This window comes from Eremothecium gossypii, chromosome VII (assembly GCF_000091025.4).
Source record: "Eremothecium gossypii ATCC 10895 chromosome VII, complete sequence".
In the NCBI taxonomy this organism is placed as follows: Eukaryota; Fungi; Ascomycota; class Saccharomycetes; order Saccharomycetales; family Saccharomycetaceae; genus Eremothecium; species Eremothecium gossypii.
In genome coordinates this window covers 958686-975062 of record NC_005788.4, presented here as the reverse complement: position 1 = coordinate 975062, position 16377 = coordinate 958686, and the positions used below count along the sequence as shown (strand labels likewise).

At 53.1% G+C, this 16377-nt stretch overlaps 9 protein-coding genes across 9 annotated transcripts; 5 read left to right on the top strand and 4 right to left on the bottom strand.

Moving 5' to 3' along the window:
* Positions 1-875: 875 nt before the first annotated feature.
* On the top strand, positions 876-2654 carry IES1 (Ies1p; the record flags this gene model as incomplete). The annotated part of the gene is made up of 1 exon (NM_211700.1): positions 876-2654. One exon carries the CDS (start codon positions 876-878, stop codon positions 2652-2654), a length of 1779 nt encoding a protein of 592 aa, NP_986638.1.
* Positions 2655-2676: 22 nt separating this feature from the next.
* On the bottom strand, positions 2677-3711 carry CTF19 (Ctf19p; the record flags this gene model as incomplete). Its single annotated transcript, NM_211699.1, has 1 exon — positions 2677-3711. One exon carries the CDS (start codon positions 3709-3711, stop codon positions 2677-2679), a length of 1035 nt encoding a protein of 344 aa, NP_986637.1.
* Positions 3712-3846: 135 nt separating this feature from the next.
* RPS13 (40S ribosomal protein uS15) lies at positions 3847-4591 on the bottom strand (the record flags this gene model as incomplete). Its single annotated transcript, NM_211698.1, has 2 exons — positions 3847-4281; positions 4571-4591. The coding sequence occupies 2 exons, from the start codon at positions 4589-4591 to the stop codon at positions 3847-3849; spliced, it is 456 nt and encodes a 151-aa protein (NP_986636.1).
* Positions 4592-4773: 182 nt separating this feature from the next.
* Positions 4774-5220, bottom strand: AIM7 (Aim7p; the record flags this gene model as incomplete). The annotated part of the gene is made up of 1 exon (NM_211697.1): positions 4774-5220. One exon carries the CDS (start codon positions 5218-5220, stop codon positions 4774-4776), a length of 447 nt encoding a protein of 148 aa, NP_986635.1.
* Positions 5221-5723: 503 nt separating this feature from the next.
* On the top strand, positions 5724-7895 carry FRA1 (aminopeptidase P; the record flags this gene model as incomplete). The annotated part of the gene is made up of 1 exon (NM_211696.1): positions 5724-7895. The coding sequence occupies one exon, from the start codon at positions 5724-5726 to the stop codon at positions 7893-7895; it is 2172 nt and encodes a 723-aa protein (NP_986634.1).
* A 343-nt stretch (positions 7896-8238) lies between these two features.
* Positions 8239-9036, top strand: ISA1 (Fe-binding Fe/S cluster assembly protein ISA1; the record flags this gene model as incomplete). The annotated part of the gene is made up of 1 exon (NM_211695.1): positions 8239-9036. The coding sequence occupies one exon, from the start codon at positions 8239-8241 to the stop codon at positions 9034-9036; it is 798 nt and encodes a 265-aa protein (NP_986633.1).
* A 653-nt stretch (positions 9037-9689) lies between these two features.
* AGOS_AGL034C (AGL034Cp) lies at positions 9690-11375 on the top strand (the record flags this gene model as incomplete). Its single annotated transcript, NM_211694.2, has 1 exon — positions 9690-11375. One exon carries the CDS (start codon positions 9690-9692, stop codon positions 11373-11375), a length of 1686 nt encoding a protein of 561 aa, NP_986632.2.
* Positions 11376-11928: 553 nt separating this feature from the next.
* Positions 11929-14643, top strand: HSP104 (chaperone ATPase HSP104; the record flags this gene model as incomplete). Its single annotated transcript, NM_211692.1, has 1 exon — positions 11929-14643. The coding sequence occupies one exon, from the start codon at positions 11929-11931 to the stop codon at positions 14641-14643; it is 2715 nt and encodes a 904-aa protein (NP_986630.1).
* A 577-nt stretch (positions 14644-15220) lies between these two features.
* Positions 15221-15748, bottom strand: AGOS_AGL037W (AGL037Wp; the record flags this gene model as incomplete). Its single annotated transcript, NM_211691.1, has 1 exon — positions 15221-15748. One exon carries the CDS (start codon positions 15746-15748, stop codon positions 15221-15223), a length of 528 nt encoding a protein of 175 aa, NP_986629.1.
* Between the last annotated feature and the right edge of the window lie 629 nt (positions 15749-16377).

Below are 16377 nucleotides of genomic sequence, written 5' to 3'. Positions count from 1 at the left end.
ATTGCTCTATTTATATCTAACCAGGGACTATGACCATTCTATCGCTGCATTTATCGCTACCAGCAACAGCCTTTCAGTAATGCGGGATATACGTCGTATATTATGTAATCGATCTTGACGCTGCAGTAACCATTCCGCATATCAACCTGGAGTCCATTGATCAGAAAACCAAAGAAAGAAACTGGTTGCCGGGAACAACAATAGCCTATGGGGGGGCAAACAATAGGCTCTTCTGTATATCTCACGCATCTGAAGTCCGATGTTCGGGCGCCAGTTCACCGCGCAACAGTGAGCATCTCCATACAGTGGAGTTTATTTACCGTGTGCTGTATTTAGTATCAGTCCCCCACAGTTGTACGCGGACAGTGCATCATGGGTGCCCACATAAGCAAGGCGTACAATTGGACCCTGGATCTGCTGCGCTGGCCCTCCGGCCTTCCGACAGAAGGGCCCAAAATGGTTTGGAGTGCCCACAACAGACATCCACCTGATCGAATGGCGCAGAAGAGGGGAAGCGGGCGTCGGGTGGTAATCTACGGCCTACAGAACTTTCATGTTCAGTTTTGGCTGCATCACCCTGCCAAACCACCATGCGGCTGTCTCCAGCAGGGCTCTCGGACTGACTGCTGCAGCAAAAGCACGTTCCGACCCCACAGCATGCCGTCTCACCACGTGACACACACGTGACAAAACTTGGATTTGTTGATATCATTCCGAACGAAGATGGATATGCGATTTATGTTCCACTTTGGAAGTTGGCGTAGGACTTGCTAAACTACCGAAGGGCACATAAGGTGCACGATAGGTAGTTTCCTAGGCAAAATATTAATCTCTAAAGATACTTCTGGGCTCGGTACGACTCTGACAGTACACACATGTCGAACGGCAGAGTGTACGATCCCATACACGATGTATTCCAAGTCCAGCGGCCGCAGGACCCAGCGCCTCCAATCCTATCTCAATCAGGCCTGCCAGGAGAGACAGCAGCCGGTTTGGGTGCTGGCGACGAGCAGGACCAGGACGACGAGTCCACCCAATCCGACGAACTGCCACAGCCGGTAGGGTACGTGGCTGCCTCTGCGAAGCCCGCTATGTCGGCTTCTCTTTCTAAGAAAAAGGGCAAGGAGCCCAGCCGATACACTCGTCATCTGAAGAAACAAGATGGGGAGCAATTTACAAGGAAGGACATACAGTTTGCATTTTTGTACGAGCTGCTTTCGGACAAAAGGCAGATATTTGAAAACACATGTGTGGGCTCGTTTTCGATATCGGCGGGTCCGCCGACAGCCGAGATTTTGAATGTGACAGACGTTACATACACAGCGCGCAACTTCATCGGGAATTCGCGGCTGACCTTTTCGCAGTTGTACGTCTTGACGATTGCGTCATCCAAGAAGTGTTCCAAGATCCTTCGCGACAAGCTGCTGTTTGACCACCAGGTGGCATTCTCCACGTGTGTTCTCTCACTACTTGTGAACTTCGGCCGTCTCAATACCACTGTGAACTTTTTCCCAGAGATGACTTCGCAGTTGCGGACCTTCCACTCTATTCCGTGCCTGCAGCACCAAACGAGAGACCCAAAGTCACTGCAGGACACTCCGCGTATCAAGTCGATACTGAAGACTATTCCCACAGGACAAGAGACTCTGAAACTGTCGGCATGGTACTCCTCATCGGAACGCCATTTTCGCGTCAATCCAGTGAACCTATTGTTTACAATATGCGATAATCCACAGATTGTGAATGAACACTTCGTTTCGGGGTACGTTGATACAGATACAACGCTTTTTGAGCTGTTTGATTCTCCGAAGTACCAGCCAAAGGATAGGGCAGATTTCTTTCTGTGGCTTCTTTACATACACCTGGAGACAAAACTAACACCGAACGATATCCATAACTCCTTATCCTTGTTCGGTGTCGAAGATAAATTCCCTATGCGCGTGGCTACAGAAGAGTATGATATAGATACAGAATCCGAACTAATATTTGGAGAACACCAGAACCAGCGCCGGCTACGATTCCTGAAGAAGCACCCCAGGAAGTCTATTTCAGAGCCGCAATCATCGCAGCAGCGAGAGAGCGAGCAAAAAGAAGAGGATGTGGACGAAGATTATGCAGGCAGTGCCCCCATATTGGAAACTGCGAACGACGCAGGTTCTCGTGATCCCGCATCGAAAACCACAGGATCTAAACATGCCACCAGGAACTCAAATATGCGTCCCAGAACCAGGGTTAAGGTTATACACCAAGAACTCCAACAAGATACACCTGCAATCACCGAGTCTCCTCAGCAGGACCAGCTCCATGAGGAGGATGTGACTACATGGGCTCAAGAAGTCGATGAAATGATCGAAATAGACTCAAAAGTCAAAGTAGCTCCCAATATAACACATTCCGAGGCTCAGCATTTACTGCTAGAGACGCAGGCGATTGCTAGGAAGAAAAGGCAAGAACTTGGTTTGATAAAGGCATTTGATGAGTATGAAGATGTCACACTAGCAACTGTGATAGGAGTTCGCGGAAAGAAAAGAAAGAAGTTCAACGATGGAGTGTTAGGTTATGAAACTGATTATATGAATCATCTGAACGCTGCGAAGAAGATATTTCTGAAAAAACTAGATGAGCCACTGCCAAATGAAAACTTCTGTCTGTAATTCCGTGTTTTACTTCCCTTCATCATATATAAAGCGATCTAATTAGTTGTAGTATTCCTTCTTTAACGCCATATTCGCGAATCAGACCGTTTAAGATATCCTGCACGTCTTCCATCATGGCGCCATTTTTGTAAAGAGTAGCCTGTATGTTGGAAGATGGGAACGGCAGCCGTTCCTCAATGAAAAGGACGTCAAATCGGACCTCTATCTGCCACGAATTTTTAGCAAATTTTATGAGGTCCATGCTATGCTGTACGACTTTCAGATGAGGGATTGTCTTGCAAGCGGAATCTTGGAGACTCGAGAGCACGGCGTTCCTACGGATGCAAAGCCTAGTGTATTCATTACAACCAAATAGCAAATATGCAATGTTGCCGGTCCTGATCGTATACTCTTTTAGTAATCCCAGGGTGTGCTCTGGCATATCTGATATCAGTTGCACGTCTGAGAAGGACCGCACATACCCGGTTGATGAATCGATGTCAATATTGCAGTGTAATTGAAATAGATCTTCATCCTGATAGTCAACAAGGTAGCGAATACGCATATCTGAAGGATTGGCAGATTCTATCCGCATATGCGGACACGAACGCACGAGCGCAGCCAAACGCAAATTCCGATTTAGAAGTGGCAGAACGTCGTACTTGTTAAGGAGCTCCTCTTCTAGCTGGGATGCACCATTGATCTGCGTGCGTGTGCTCCTTTTCTCAGCCAGCCCCGTGCTAGTGTTTAGTGCCTTGGTAAAGAGCTCTAGCAGCCCGCCCGGATCCTTAGGGATGAGAGACTCCTCGGCATCGGTTTGCTGCTGTCTCGCATTGGCGCTCCGCTGCTGCACTGCTGCTAGTTCTTTCTTGCGGTTGGCGACGAGTGCAAGTAGCTTGGCTCTCTGTTGCAACAGCGCGTCCTTTGTCTCTTGCAAGTTCGATATCTGGATCTCATCATCGTTCATAAATTCCTGGCCGCTAGAGAGCTGCCCCGCGGGGGAAGAAGACGACCTACCACCGGCGCTGGATCCATTGCTGCTGTCTCGCGAGTTCAGATCCGACGTAAAGTCCATCAGTCCCACGGCCTTGCTTTCTCATGTGCTAGTCCGACCAATGCGAGACATAAAATGGCAAGCACCAACTGAAAAAACTAGATCTAACTTGTTACAATTCTGTAAAGACTATTAAAACCAACAAATTATTTACATCTAGTTAACCAAAGCAGAAGCAGTGGCAGACTCGTACTTCCAGTTTGGTGGAAGAACAGAGACGGTTCTGTAGTATCTGGCCAATCTGTGGATTCTGGACTCAATCAAAATCAATCTGAACTTGGCGTCCTTGTCCTTTCTGTTTCTCTCCAAGTGCTTTCTGACAGAGACAGCCTTCTTGATCAAGTAGTACAAGTCCTCTGGGATCTCTGGGGCCAAACCGTTGGACTTCAAAATTCTTAGAATCTTGTTACCAGTCACAACTCTGGATTGGGTGACACCGTGAGCGTCTCTCAGCAAGACACCGATCTGGGAAGGAGTCAAACCCTTTCTGGCGTACTTCACGATCTGCTCGATGACAGAGCCGGAAGAGCCCTTGAACCAAGCTGGAGCGTTTCTGCTGTATGGGATAGCAGAAGAAGACATACCCTTACCCTGTAGCAACCTGTTAGTAGCCGTCCTGCGGCGCCGGCGTCTAGAATAACCCACAGTCTACCTCTGCAGCGGACGCGGTGGCCGCATCCGATTACCCCAAATCAAACGGTTCTGGATTGCTGCCACAACCCAGACTTGGAATCACCCAGCACACACCAGCGTACGCAAGGTACAAGCAGGACCGGACGTCACGTCCAGCCCTGGGTGCTAACCGGAAGGAGACTCGTAGAGCTCATCTAGTGATCCGACAATAACCAGCTAACGCTGTTCAACCGAACGATCGACATACCTTAGAATGCATACGACCCATTTTTGCTGATTTATTACTTTTGGCTTGACACTTGTTGGCGTACCAGAGTCGTTCAGAGGAGGATGAAGTACTTAGTAGTTATACACCAGCGGGTTCCCAGTGCGACCACTGCGTCGCCTGAAAAATCGCTGTCGTTATGTATGGGTGTGGGTGTGGGTGTGCAGTCACGCAGACTCACGTGACTACGCCTCGATCTGCGAGCGCAAGTCCTCCACGTCAGCGTCTTCCTCCAGCCCCGAGGAAACCTCCAGGAACTTGTTGGGCGCGCACTCAGAGCGCACCAGCTCGGTCGCTCCCGCGTAGAGCATCTTCCACTCCTGCGAGACCACCGTCGCGGGCTTCCAGTGCAGCAGCACCAGCGCAGTGCGCTGCCGCCCGTCGCTGCTTAGCGGGTACGCCAGCAGCACAAACCGCGGCGTGTTGTCGGGCAGCACCTCGGCCAGGTCCTCCAGGCCCGACACCTCTCCCGCGGCCTCCTCCGTGGCGTCGTTGTCCACGACTATCTCGTACGATGGGCGCGGCCGGATGGCCAGCACCAGCGTCTGTAGAGCGTCCGCCCGGCTGGTCGCCAGCCGGAACTGCCGGATGGCAGCGCGTGTGTGGTCCGAGAGCTGGTACAGCTGTGACATGTGGTCGATGCTCCCGTCTGCGAAAGAGGGGCCCGCCGGAGGTTTTCAGTCGCCGCGCACATTACATCAGCTACCCTGACGTGCTGCGCCACGTGACTGTCACGTGATGCGCCCGCCGCCGCGCCGCCGCGCCGCACGGGCCTGCAGAATTGTATGCCGCACTGCGGGCGGCATGCCGCTCCTCCGGCGCCCATTGAGTGCCCCTCCTGAGGAGCGACAAGCCTCCGGGAGTTTGTGTTACCCGGACATAATCGTTTCCGATTATGTCATAACTGCGCCTCTGGAACAAAACCCGGATCAAAAGAAAGCGGTTTGCCACCTATTTATTATTACAAAGAGCCAGTATATTGGTCCTGCTAAGCATCAGAAGTACCTGCCGAGCGATAGTCTTGCGGTTTATCCAGTTCTAAGGCAAGAAACAGCAGTCTAAGTCTGCACTATCTAGGAACTCCAAGGCCAAGAAGATTGCCTACGATCAGGAGACACTTGCCCGCAAGAGGAAAATGACTACCAGAACCGTGGATGTTAAGGGCTCGATGGCGTCGATGAGCGGGTCATCGATGCTTGCCACGATGGTGCCCACGGTCGGACAGCGGCCATTCAAGCCATGCGCGAACTGCAACTGCACGCCGGGGCAGCTCTGGCGGCAGGGCCGGCGGACGTCGCAGTTTCTTCGTCGGATATCCAACTCGAGAAAGGCTTCGTCGCCGGCAGGGTCGCGCGGGGGCTCGAACGAATCGATATACTCCAGCGACAGCCTCTGGCAGACAAAGCTCGTGACGACGACGGAGCGGTTGTTGGCGCTCCGGAAGCAAATGGCGGCGGAGGAGTTGTGCTGCTACGTGATTCCGTCGGAGGACGAGCACAACTCGGAGTACGTGGGCCCTGCTGACCTGCGCCGGCAGTTTATAACGGGGTTTAGCGGCAGCGCGGGGGTGGCGTGCGTGTCACGGGACATGCTCAACTTCAACACAGACAGCCCTGAAGGCAAAGCTGTTCTCAATACCGACGGGCGCTACTTCAACCAAGCCCGGCAGGAGTTGGACCACAACTGGACCCTCCTCCGCCAGGGCGAGGACTCTATGACTTGGGTCGACTGGTGTTTGAACGAGGCCTACGATATGTCTATTAGCTTGGGAGGTAAGCCTGCCCGTATCGGTATTGACCCCAAGCTCATTGTCGACTCGAGGGTTTTGTCGATCAAGAAGCAGATTGCAGACAAGACGAAGGGGACCAATGCGGTAATCGAGCTTGTCCCCGTGGAAAAGAACTTGGTGGATGCGATTTGGGCCGAGTTTGAGGAACCTCCGAAGAGGGAGCTATATCCGCTAGTCTTATTGCCGTCTGTTATCAGTGGTGAATCGTATCAGACGAAGCGCCAGAGGTTGATGAAGCAATTGAAGGAGAACTACGCCGGCCACACGGCTTTTTGTGTGACGGCGCTCGACGAGATATGCTGGTTTTTAAACATACGTGGCTCGGATGTCGAGTATAATCCTGTCTTCTATGCCTATTTCGTCATTCATCAAGACTCATCGGTACTATACACAGACAATCCACTAAGTGAAGAAATTGAGAAATATCTGGCGGACAACGATGTTGCTGTGAAGTCTTACGCTGAAGTATGGTCCGACTTGAAGGAGCTAGATGTCAAGTTGGAGTCTGCGAAGGAGGCGATATTGCTCCCCAGTACAGCTTCATGGGCTATTACCTCCAACGTCTCAAACGCGACTTACAAGCTAGTCTCATCTCCACTTGCAGCTTTCAAAGCCGTCAAGAACGAAGTTGAGATCAATAACGCACGCGCAAGTCAAGTGAAGGAAGCTGTGTGTTTGGTGCAGTTTTTTGCATGGCTCGAGGAGGAGCTGGTACAGAAGGAGAAGTTAATTGATGAGTACAAGGCCGCCACGAAACTACATGAGATTAGGAAAACCCAAAAAAACTTCGTTGGAAATTCCTTTGAGACCATCTCAGCCAGTGGTTCCAATGCGGCAGTCATCCACTACAGTCCTCCCTCTGAAGGATCAGCGATGATATGTCCTTACAAAATATATTTATGTGACTCTGGATCGCAGTTCTTGGAGGGCACAACGGACATTACAAGGACCCTACATTTCAGTACCCCTACCCAGGAGGAGGTTGACAGTTACACGCTCGTTCTTAAGGGCAACCTTGCTCTCGAACGGCTTGTCTTCCCAGAAGGCACTACAGGTAACAGCATTGATGTTATTGCCAGACAATTTTTGTGGGAGCAAGGGCTAGACTACAGGCATGGGACGGGCCACGGTATTGGTTCCTTTTTGAACGTGCATGAAGGCCCTATAGGTATCGGGCCGTCTGTGGCCTATGCGAAGTACCCGTTGGCCAAGGGTAACATTATCTCAAACGAGCCAGGTTTCTACAAGGATGGCGAATTTGGAGTGAGGATTGAGAACGACATGTTGGTCTTGGAAGCCGAGGATCTCAAATTCGGCACGCGGAAGTTCTTGAAATTCGAAAATATAACACTCGTTCCTTACTGTAGGAAGCTCATTAACCCAAAGCTTCTAACGCCAGAAGAAATACAACAGCTCAACAACTACAACAGCAGGATTTGGTCTGCTGTTGCGTCACACTTGCAACCACAGAGTATCTCATACAAATGGTTAAAGCGGGAAACAGCTGTTTACCGTTGAGCTTGCCGGTGACCCGGCAGCAGTTCTATTCTTCGTCCCTTTGAGGGATGTTACGATTGGGTAAGGTCAATATATGATTAATACTGTTTATAATGCACATAATAATGCCTTGAGAATGCCTCCCTCCCTTCCCCTGTTGGAGGGTTGTGTTTTATGGGCTGACTCTTGAAGGGTAAGCACTTTAGTAATTATCACGTGATATCGGGATCACGTGAATCCCGACATCGGCCCATATGTTGCTGAGAACATCATAAACGATATTTCTACACGACCAGGCATCTGGTTTCATTTATAGCCAACCCCTTCATGGGCATCACGGATATTCTTTGTGTGGGTCGTGCATATGATGGTATACTATTATCTTTCGAAGGTTCCAGCAGCCTCCCATCGCAGAATGGGAGCGGTGCTGTGCAGAACGGCAGCGCTGCTAGGAAAGCGCACTACGACGATCGACAATAAAAGACAACTGCAGCTACACTCACAGCAGACAAAGTCCAAGACCTACGAGAAGCCTGCTGTGCCCCGAGGGTGGTCCTTTGACTCTCAGCCTGTTGGGAGCAGTGGTGCGTCGCATGACAGCTCAGAGGCCAAGGGCGACGAGCATCCTCGGACCAAGTGGGCCAGCTACTCGCTCTCCCGGAGTGATGCGCCGCAAGGCCATCATGCCGGTTCAGACGCCGCGGCGCACGTCACCAAACGTAGCGATTCTGCCACTAATAAGGAAGTACGAAGCCATGCTGCGGCGCCGGCTGCCGCGAACGCCACTGGCGCCGGTGCAAGCTCCACCAAGAAACCGCGGCGTAAGCTGCGCCCCAAAAAGGCCCTGATTAAACTATCCCCCGACGCTCTTGTCCATTTGAAAGCCCTACTGGATCAGCCGGAACCGCAGCTAATAAGGATTGGGGTCAGGAACCGCGGCTGCTCTGGGTTGACGTACGATCTACAGTATATCAAGGAGCCCGGTGAATTCGATGAGGTTATCGAGCAGGACGGAGTAAAGGTTGTTATAGATTCAAAGGCATTGTTCAGTATTGTCGGAAGTGAGATGGACTGGATAGATGATAAGCTTTCGTCTCGTTTCGTTTTTAAGAACCCTAACTCCAAAGGTACCTGTGGCTGTGGCGAAAGCTTTATGGTCTGATAGCGTGCACTTTCTGGTGTTTATGTGCATGGCCACTGTATATACCAGTAAGTTGGCGCTGGAGCAAAATTATTATAGTCATACTAGTTATTTATTGTCATAATTATTTATTCAATCACGGTATGTGGCCGTAGCTACAGGCATATTATTCCACTATCCTCGTTACTATATTCCAGCATCACTCAGTTCTCTAAGCTGCGTGAAGATGGAACACGGGCAGCTCATCACAACGCTTATCCAATGTGTCTTGGAGGTATTTTTATTTACCTCAAAATATTAAATATTTTTTGCAACTTTTTTTTTCTTAAAATGTCGAAATCAGCGTTTGACTGTTTGGTCAGACGTTGCCTTACAAAGCGTCAGTGCCGCCTAGCCCGTCACCCCGTTTTGCTCCGCTTTTATTGAAAACGACAGCGTCTGTCGCACGACTGACATTGTCACACATCTGACATCTGACATGTGTCGATATACAATACACTGTGGTATCTTTTTGTGTCAGGTTCGATGGGCGGTATTTTGATCTAGCAACTAAAAGCTATATAAGGGCAACGATCCCTCATCTATTCAATCGTCTGGTTCGTATTCCCCACTCAATTCTAAGCTATTCATCAGTCAACGAGAAGTTCTTAGACAAACAAGAAACATTATAGGAAATGAAAACCGCCAACGTTCTAACCGCTTTTGCTGCATCTACCGCCTTGTCCGCTAACCCAGCCAGTGCATTCATCACAAACGGTGCCGGAGCACCTCAAGTGGATGACAATCCAAAAGACGCCTGCTACGTAGCCGAGTTCCCACAAGCCGGGAGCGACAAAGTAGCAGGTTACGTTACATTCACAGCATATGAAGGCATGACCAAGGTCAGCGTCGACTTGGCCACTGTGGTAAATCCAGAGGACGAAGGATTCTCCTACCACGTTCACGAAAAGCCAATTGAATCGGGAGATGAGTGTGCATGTTACGGAAACGGTGACGAACTCGACCCATACACTGGCATTGCTAGTTGCTCAGATGTCAAGGACAAATCTCTATGTAAGGTCGGTGACCTAAGTGGCAAATACGGGAACATAGAGTCCAATGTGTTCAAAGCGAAATATTTGGACCCATATCTAGGGCTATACAGCTCATCCCCAAGTTTTATTGGAGGTCGCTCCCTAACAATACACAACGGCGACAAGAGGCTAGCGTGTGCGAACATCGTGCCATGTAGCGAGATGAAGAGCTCAGAGCCAGTATGCGCTCTACCACCTAGACCCGTGCCAGTAACTCCTTCGGAGCCAACCCCATGTCCAGAGGACCAGCAGCCTACGAAGGTACCTGACGAGCCTGAGGAAACTCCATGCCCAGAAGAGACCCCAGAGCCGGAGGCTCCAAAGGACAAGAAGGGTAAGAAGGGCAAGAAGGGCAAGAAGGGCAAGAAGGAAAAGCCTGAAGACAAGCCTGAAGACAAGCCAGAGGAGCAGCCTGAAGACAAGCCTGAAGACAAGCCTGAAGACAAGCCAGAGGAGCAGCCTGAGGAGCAGCCTGAAGACAAGCCTGAAGACAAGCCAGAGGAACCAGAGGACAAGCCAGAGGAACCAGAGGAGCAGCCAGAAGGACCTGGTGTTCCAGCTCCAAAGGAACCTGAGACTCCAGAAGGCGAAACCCCAGAAGGTCCAACCGGTCCAGGTGTCCCAGCTCCAGAGGCTCCAGAGGCTCCAGAAGCTCCAGAAGCTCCAGAGGCACCAGAAGCTCCAGAAGGCCCAACCGGTCCAGGTGTCCCAGCTCCAGAGGCTCCAGCTCCAGAGGCCCCAGAAGTTCCAGAAGGCCCAACCGGTCCAGGTGTCCCAGCTCCAGAGGCTCCAGCAGCTCCAGAGGCTCCAGAGGTTCCAGAGGCTCCAGAAGCTCCAGAGGCTCCAGAGGCTCCAGAGGCTCCAGAGGCTCCAGAGGCTCCAGAGGTTCCAGAGGCTCCAGAGGCTCCAGAGGCTCCAAGTGTCCCATCACCCGCTCCAGAAGTTCCAAGTGGCCCAGGTGTTCCTGCACCAGCTCCTACCTCTGTTCCAGACGGAAGACCTGCCCCAGTCATCCCATCTCGTGATGCAATCGTGTCGGAGGCTCCAGCCACTACCACGTACGCTACTGAGACCACGGTATCGATTGAACCAACCTCTGCACCACAGGAGTCCTCGAAGCCATCCACAACATCCTCCACTTTCCGTAACGGCACTGTCACCGGCAGCGCTACTACCTCTGTGAAGAAGACCATCGCTATCAGTCAATCAGTGAACGCCGGTGCCTATGTCACTAATGGCCTAACTGTTGGTGGTATCCTAATGTTCATCTTGTCCTTGTTGGCATAATGCAACACAAGGTGCTATTCTGTACAATAATGTCATCCTATAGAAGAATTGAAATAAATAAATAGACGATTGAACCATATGCTTCTATCTCTCAGAGGTTAGCCTCTCTACTATCTTGTTTTTATTACTTGTATCTGTAGTATATGCCTGCGGTTAATCCAAACTTACACTGATAAAATACCTCCGCGATGGCAGAATGAGACCAAAATGATTATGTAGCACACGCCGATATTATGTAAGTTTATTATATAAGCTTATATAATCGGTTTCTCGAAGCACAAGGAACATCTGTCAATTACTATAGCAAACCTTGCCGTTGACGGGTCTTAAAGGCATTTTGAGGGATACCGGCATATTGACATCGATTTTCTTCTAGAATGTTCCCCCTTTCTCGGCTCATCGCGGACAGTCGAGATCCAACGCGAGAGCAAGGGAACGTTGACCCTTATACTCGACTGGTGAGCGAGTAGACGTATATAGGTGCAATCGCTGCAGTAGTATTGTTTCATCGGCTAAGACGACCAAAGACAGTGATTCAAGAACTAAGAATAAGATGAACGACGAAACGAAGTTTACGAACAAAGCTCTCGATATCATCACCATTGCACAGAAACTAGCACAGGACCACCAGCATTCGACGCTGGTGCCTCTACACGTGCTTGCAGCGTTCGTAGAGACACCTGCTGATGGTAGCATGGGGTACCTGCAAAACCTAATAGAGAAGGCCCGGTACGACTATGAACTCTTCCGGCGTACGATAAACCGTCAGCTGGTGCGGCTGCCATCACAAACGCCGGCACCCAGTACGATTGCGCCAAGCCAGTCGTTTGTACAGCTGTTGGAAAAAGCAGCCAAGCTCTCGGAGCAGCAGAAAGACTCTTTCATTGCTCAAGACCACTTACTCTTCGCGCTGCTAGAAGATGCCACGGTAGCGCAGATATTCAAGGAATGCTCTGTGGAACCGGAGGCAGTGAAGCAGCAGGCGCTGGTGCTACGGGGAAACCAGAAGATTGATTCTCGTGGCGCAGATACGAGCACACCACTGGAGTACCTCTCGAAGTATGCGATTGATATGACGGAGTTGGCTCGCGAGGGCAAGCTAGACCCGGTCATTGGGCGTGAAGAGGAGATCAGATCGACAATTCGTGTTCTCGCTAGAAGAATAAAGTCTAACCCTTGCTTGATTGGTGAGCCTGGTATCGGTAAAACAGCCATTATTGAGGGCGTTGCTCAGCGTATTATCGACAATGACGTACCCAAGATCTTGCAGGGCTCCAAGCTGTTCTCTCTAGACCTCGCGGCGTTGACTGCTGGTGCGAAGTACAAGGGCGACTTCGAGGAGCGTTTGAAGGGCGTCCTAAAAGAGATCGAAGAGTCAAAGACCCTAATCGTGCTCTTCATCGATGAGATACACATGCTAATGGGGAATGGCAAGGATGACGCCGCCAACATCATGAAGCCAGCGCTATCTCGTGGGCAGCTAAAGGTCATCGGTGCTACCACGAACAACGAATACAGAGCTATTGTTGAGAAAGATGGTGCATTTGAAAGAAGGTTCCAGAAGATAGATGTCGCTGAACCGACGGTGAGGCAGACCATTGCCATCTTGAGAGGCTTGCAGGGCAAGTACGAGATCCACCATGGTGTGCGCATCTTGGACAGCGCATTGGTCTCTGCAGCACAGCTAGCAAAGCGGTACTTGCCTTATAGAAGATTGCCGGACTCTGCAATTGACCTCGTGGATATTGCCTGCGCCGGTGTGGCAGTAGCACGCGACTCGAAGCCCGAAGAGCTTGACTCCAAAGAGCGCGAATTGCAGTTGATACAGGTGGAGATCAATGCCTTGGACAGAGATAAGGACTCCGACCCTACCACAAAGGAGAGGTTGATGCAGGCCAAACAGAAGGAAGCTTCCCTCATGGAGGAACTGGAGCCGCTGCGGCAGCGCTACGAGGAAGAGAGACGCAGCCACGAGGAGCTCACCAAGGCGAAGGCCAAGCTCGAAGAGCTTGAGAACAAGGCCCTTGACGCAGAGCGTCGCCACGACTACGGCACCGCCGCAGATATCCGCTACTTTGCCATCCCCGACCTGCGCAAACGGATTGGAGAGCTGGAGGTGGAGGTAGCCGAGGAAGAGCAGCGCCTCGGCCAGAACACCATGATCCAGAACGTCGTCGGCAGCGACGCCATCGCCGAAACCGCCGCACGGCTCACCGGCATCCCGGTCAACAAGCTCACCGAGTCCGAAAACGAAAAGCTCATCAAGATGGAGCGCGTGCTCGCCGAGCAGGTGGTCGGCCAGGTCGAGGCCCTGAAGGCCGTGTCCAGGGCCGTCAGGCTCTCCCGCTCGGGGCTGTCCAACCCGAAGCAGCCGGCCTCCTTCCTGTTCCTGGGCCTCTCCGGCTCCGGCAAGACAGAGCTGGCTAAGAAGCTTGCCGCGTTCCTGTTCAACGACGAGGACGCCATGATCCGCATCGACTGCTCGGAGCTCAGCGAGCGCTACTCCGTCTCCAAGCTGCTCGGCACCACTGCCGGCTACGTCGGCTATGACGAGGGCGGCCTGCTCACCAACCAGCTGCAGCGCAGGCCCTACTCCGTGCTGCTCTTCGACGAGGTCGAGAAGGCCCACCCCGACGTGCTCACCATCCTGCTCCAGATGCTCGACGACGGCCGCATCACCAGCGGCCAGGGCAAGACCATCGACTGCTCCAACTGCCTCGTCATCATGACGTCCAACCTCGGCGCCTCCTACATCGCCTCCCAGCCCGGCGCCCGCATCGAGCCCGCCACCAGGGACGTCGTCATGGCCGCCGTGCGTGCGCACTTCCGTCCCGAGTTCCTCAACCGCATCTCCAGCATCGTCGTCTTCAACAAGCTCTCGCGCAAGGCCATCCACAAGATCGTCGCCATCCGCCTCGCCGAGATCGAGGCCCGCTTCCGCGACAACGACAAGCACTACAAGCTCGACATCGCGCCCGACGCGGTCGACTTCCTCGCCCGCCACGGCTACAGCGAGGACATGGGTGCGCGCCCGCTCAACAGGCTCATACAAACCGAGATCCTGGACAAGCTGGCCCTCCGCATCCTTAAGGGGGAGATAAAAGACAAGGAGACCGTCAAGGTCACCTACGCCGCGGACAGGGACGCCCTCGCGGTGCTCGCAAACCACCCGCCCTCCGCAGGCTCGCACGCCGAGGACATGGACATTGACGACTGGGACGATCTAGATAACGACGACCTCGTAGACGGGCCCGCCGCGCTCGACTGAGCCGCCGGACTTGCTGCGATGAATCATCAGATACATAGTGCCTAAAATAGACAGCTCGGCGCCTACGCCCGCGCGCACGTGACGGCGGCAGGTGTGCCCTGTTCGCCGACGGTACATATATAATACGGCCGCATTATGTCACCTCCCGGCTGGCTCTTTGCCCGAAACAGCAGGCCCAGCCGCCCCCCGCCGCCCCGCAGGGCAGCCGCCGTTGCTGGCCAGGGCCAGCATTACCCGAAGCGGTTAAATAGGTGGTAGGTCCTGGCGGTTGCCCGGGCGACTAGGTGCGGCACGGTGGCGGCGGTTATCGGGCTGCGCGGAGGCACCGGCCCCGCAGCGGCCGCGCCGCGCCCCTGTCGCCGGAAGGCACGCGCCACCCGCCCGCGGGCGCCGCCGCAGACCGAACGCGCCCCACCCAGCCCGCGGAGTCGATCGGCCGATCGCGGTCCTTAGTAAATCATCGTTTTTCTATTGTCCGCTCCTTTTTGCCGGCGCCACGGCCGGCCGCGCGCAGGCACGCCTTTTTTGCCCACTGCCGCCAGGAAAGCAAAATGGCACGGACAACCGAAGCCGGGTGCTACGGGGCTGCATGCAGCGCTCCCCTCTGCCCACCCCCGCAGCAATCGCACAATCCCAGCCGATCGTAGCCAAGCCTGCGATCCGCCCCATGACTGTCTCGCGCGATCCTCCCGATCCGATCTGTGATCGTCTCGCGATCGCACCAGCAAATCGGTAAAAAGTGCTGGGTCGGGCAAAAAAGGGGCGCGTGCCCGCGGGCCTGTGTGCCCTCTGCGGCCGCCGAACCATGCGTTCCTGTCGCTGCGCGCGGCCACCCCGAGGCTGCGACAATACCCACAGACGCCGCCGCACGCCCGCCACCACCCAAAGCAGAAACGGCCGTCATGCCCAATTGTCTGGGACGCAAACTCAGATATCGGAAACAACTTAAAAACAACTCTGAAATATGGCCCGAAAACAATACTGTCTTTGTGTTCCATTTCGAAAATAAATTGGCCCGCCAGGCGGTGGTGCAGCGTGCAGCCTGGCTATACCGGGACACCCTATCCCTTGTTTCGCACACAATTGGCAGTGACAACAGAACCATACGAGGAACACGCGGGTGGCCCGGCCTGCGCGCAAGGACGGTTCCGCCGCCTATATCCTCTTCTGTCCGCTACCAGCCCACACACGCGCGCGCGGGCGCCAGCAGCGGCTGTGCGCCCGTGCACAAAGCGCCAGGACAAAATGTGCCACGGCGGTGGCCCGATCCGATAATAACAAGCCAGATCATTCTCCGCGGCGGTTTCAATCCGTTCGCTCCTGCCATTCCCCTTTTCCGCCCAAACAGGGAGGAGATCGAAGAGGACCGGGGAAAAGAAAAGCAGGACAATACGGAATAAAAACATATATAAGGGACGTAATTTGGTCTTCTGCGTAAATCAATTCGGATCGGGCTGTATAGACTCCTCTGGTTTTCGCCACACACACAGAACGCCCGGGAAGACTTCGGACACGCTGCCGCCCGCTGGATAAACCGGATATCGAGATCGCACGCCGACACACACCGGCCCCGCGACTGCTACGCAAAGCTAATCATCGTTTGAAGCAGGGTAACCACTGCCCGGTCTACTGCCGTTGCCATACATATTTGCGGGCTATATTAGGACGTCTGCCTCTGTCCAGACCGAGCTTGCACCGCGTCCCGTACTACAAATCGTTTCCAGGCCGAAGCCA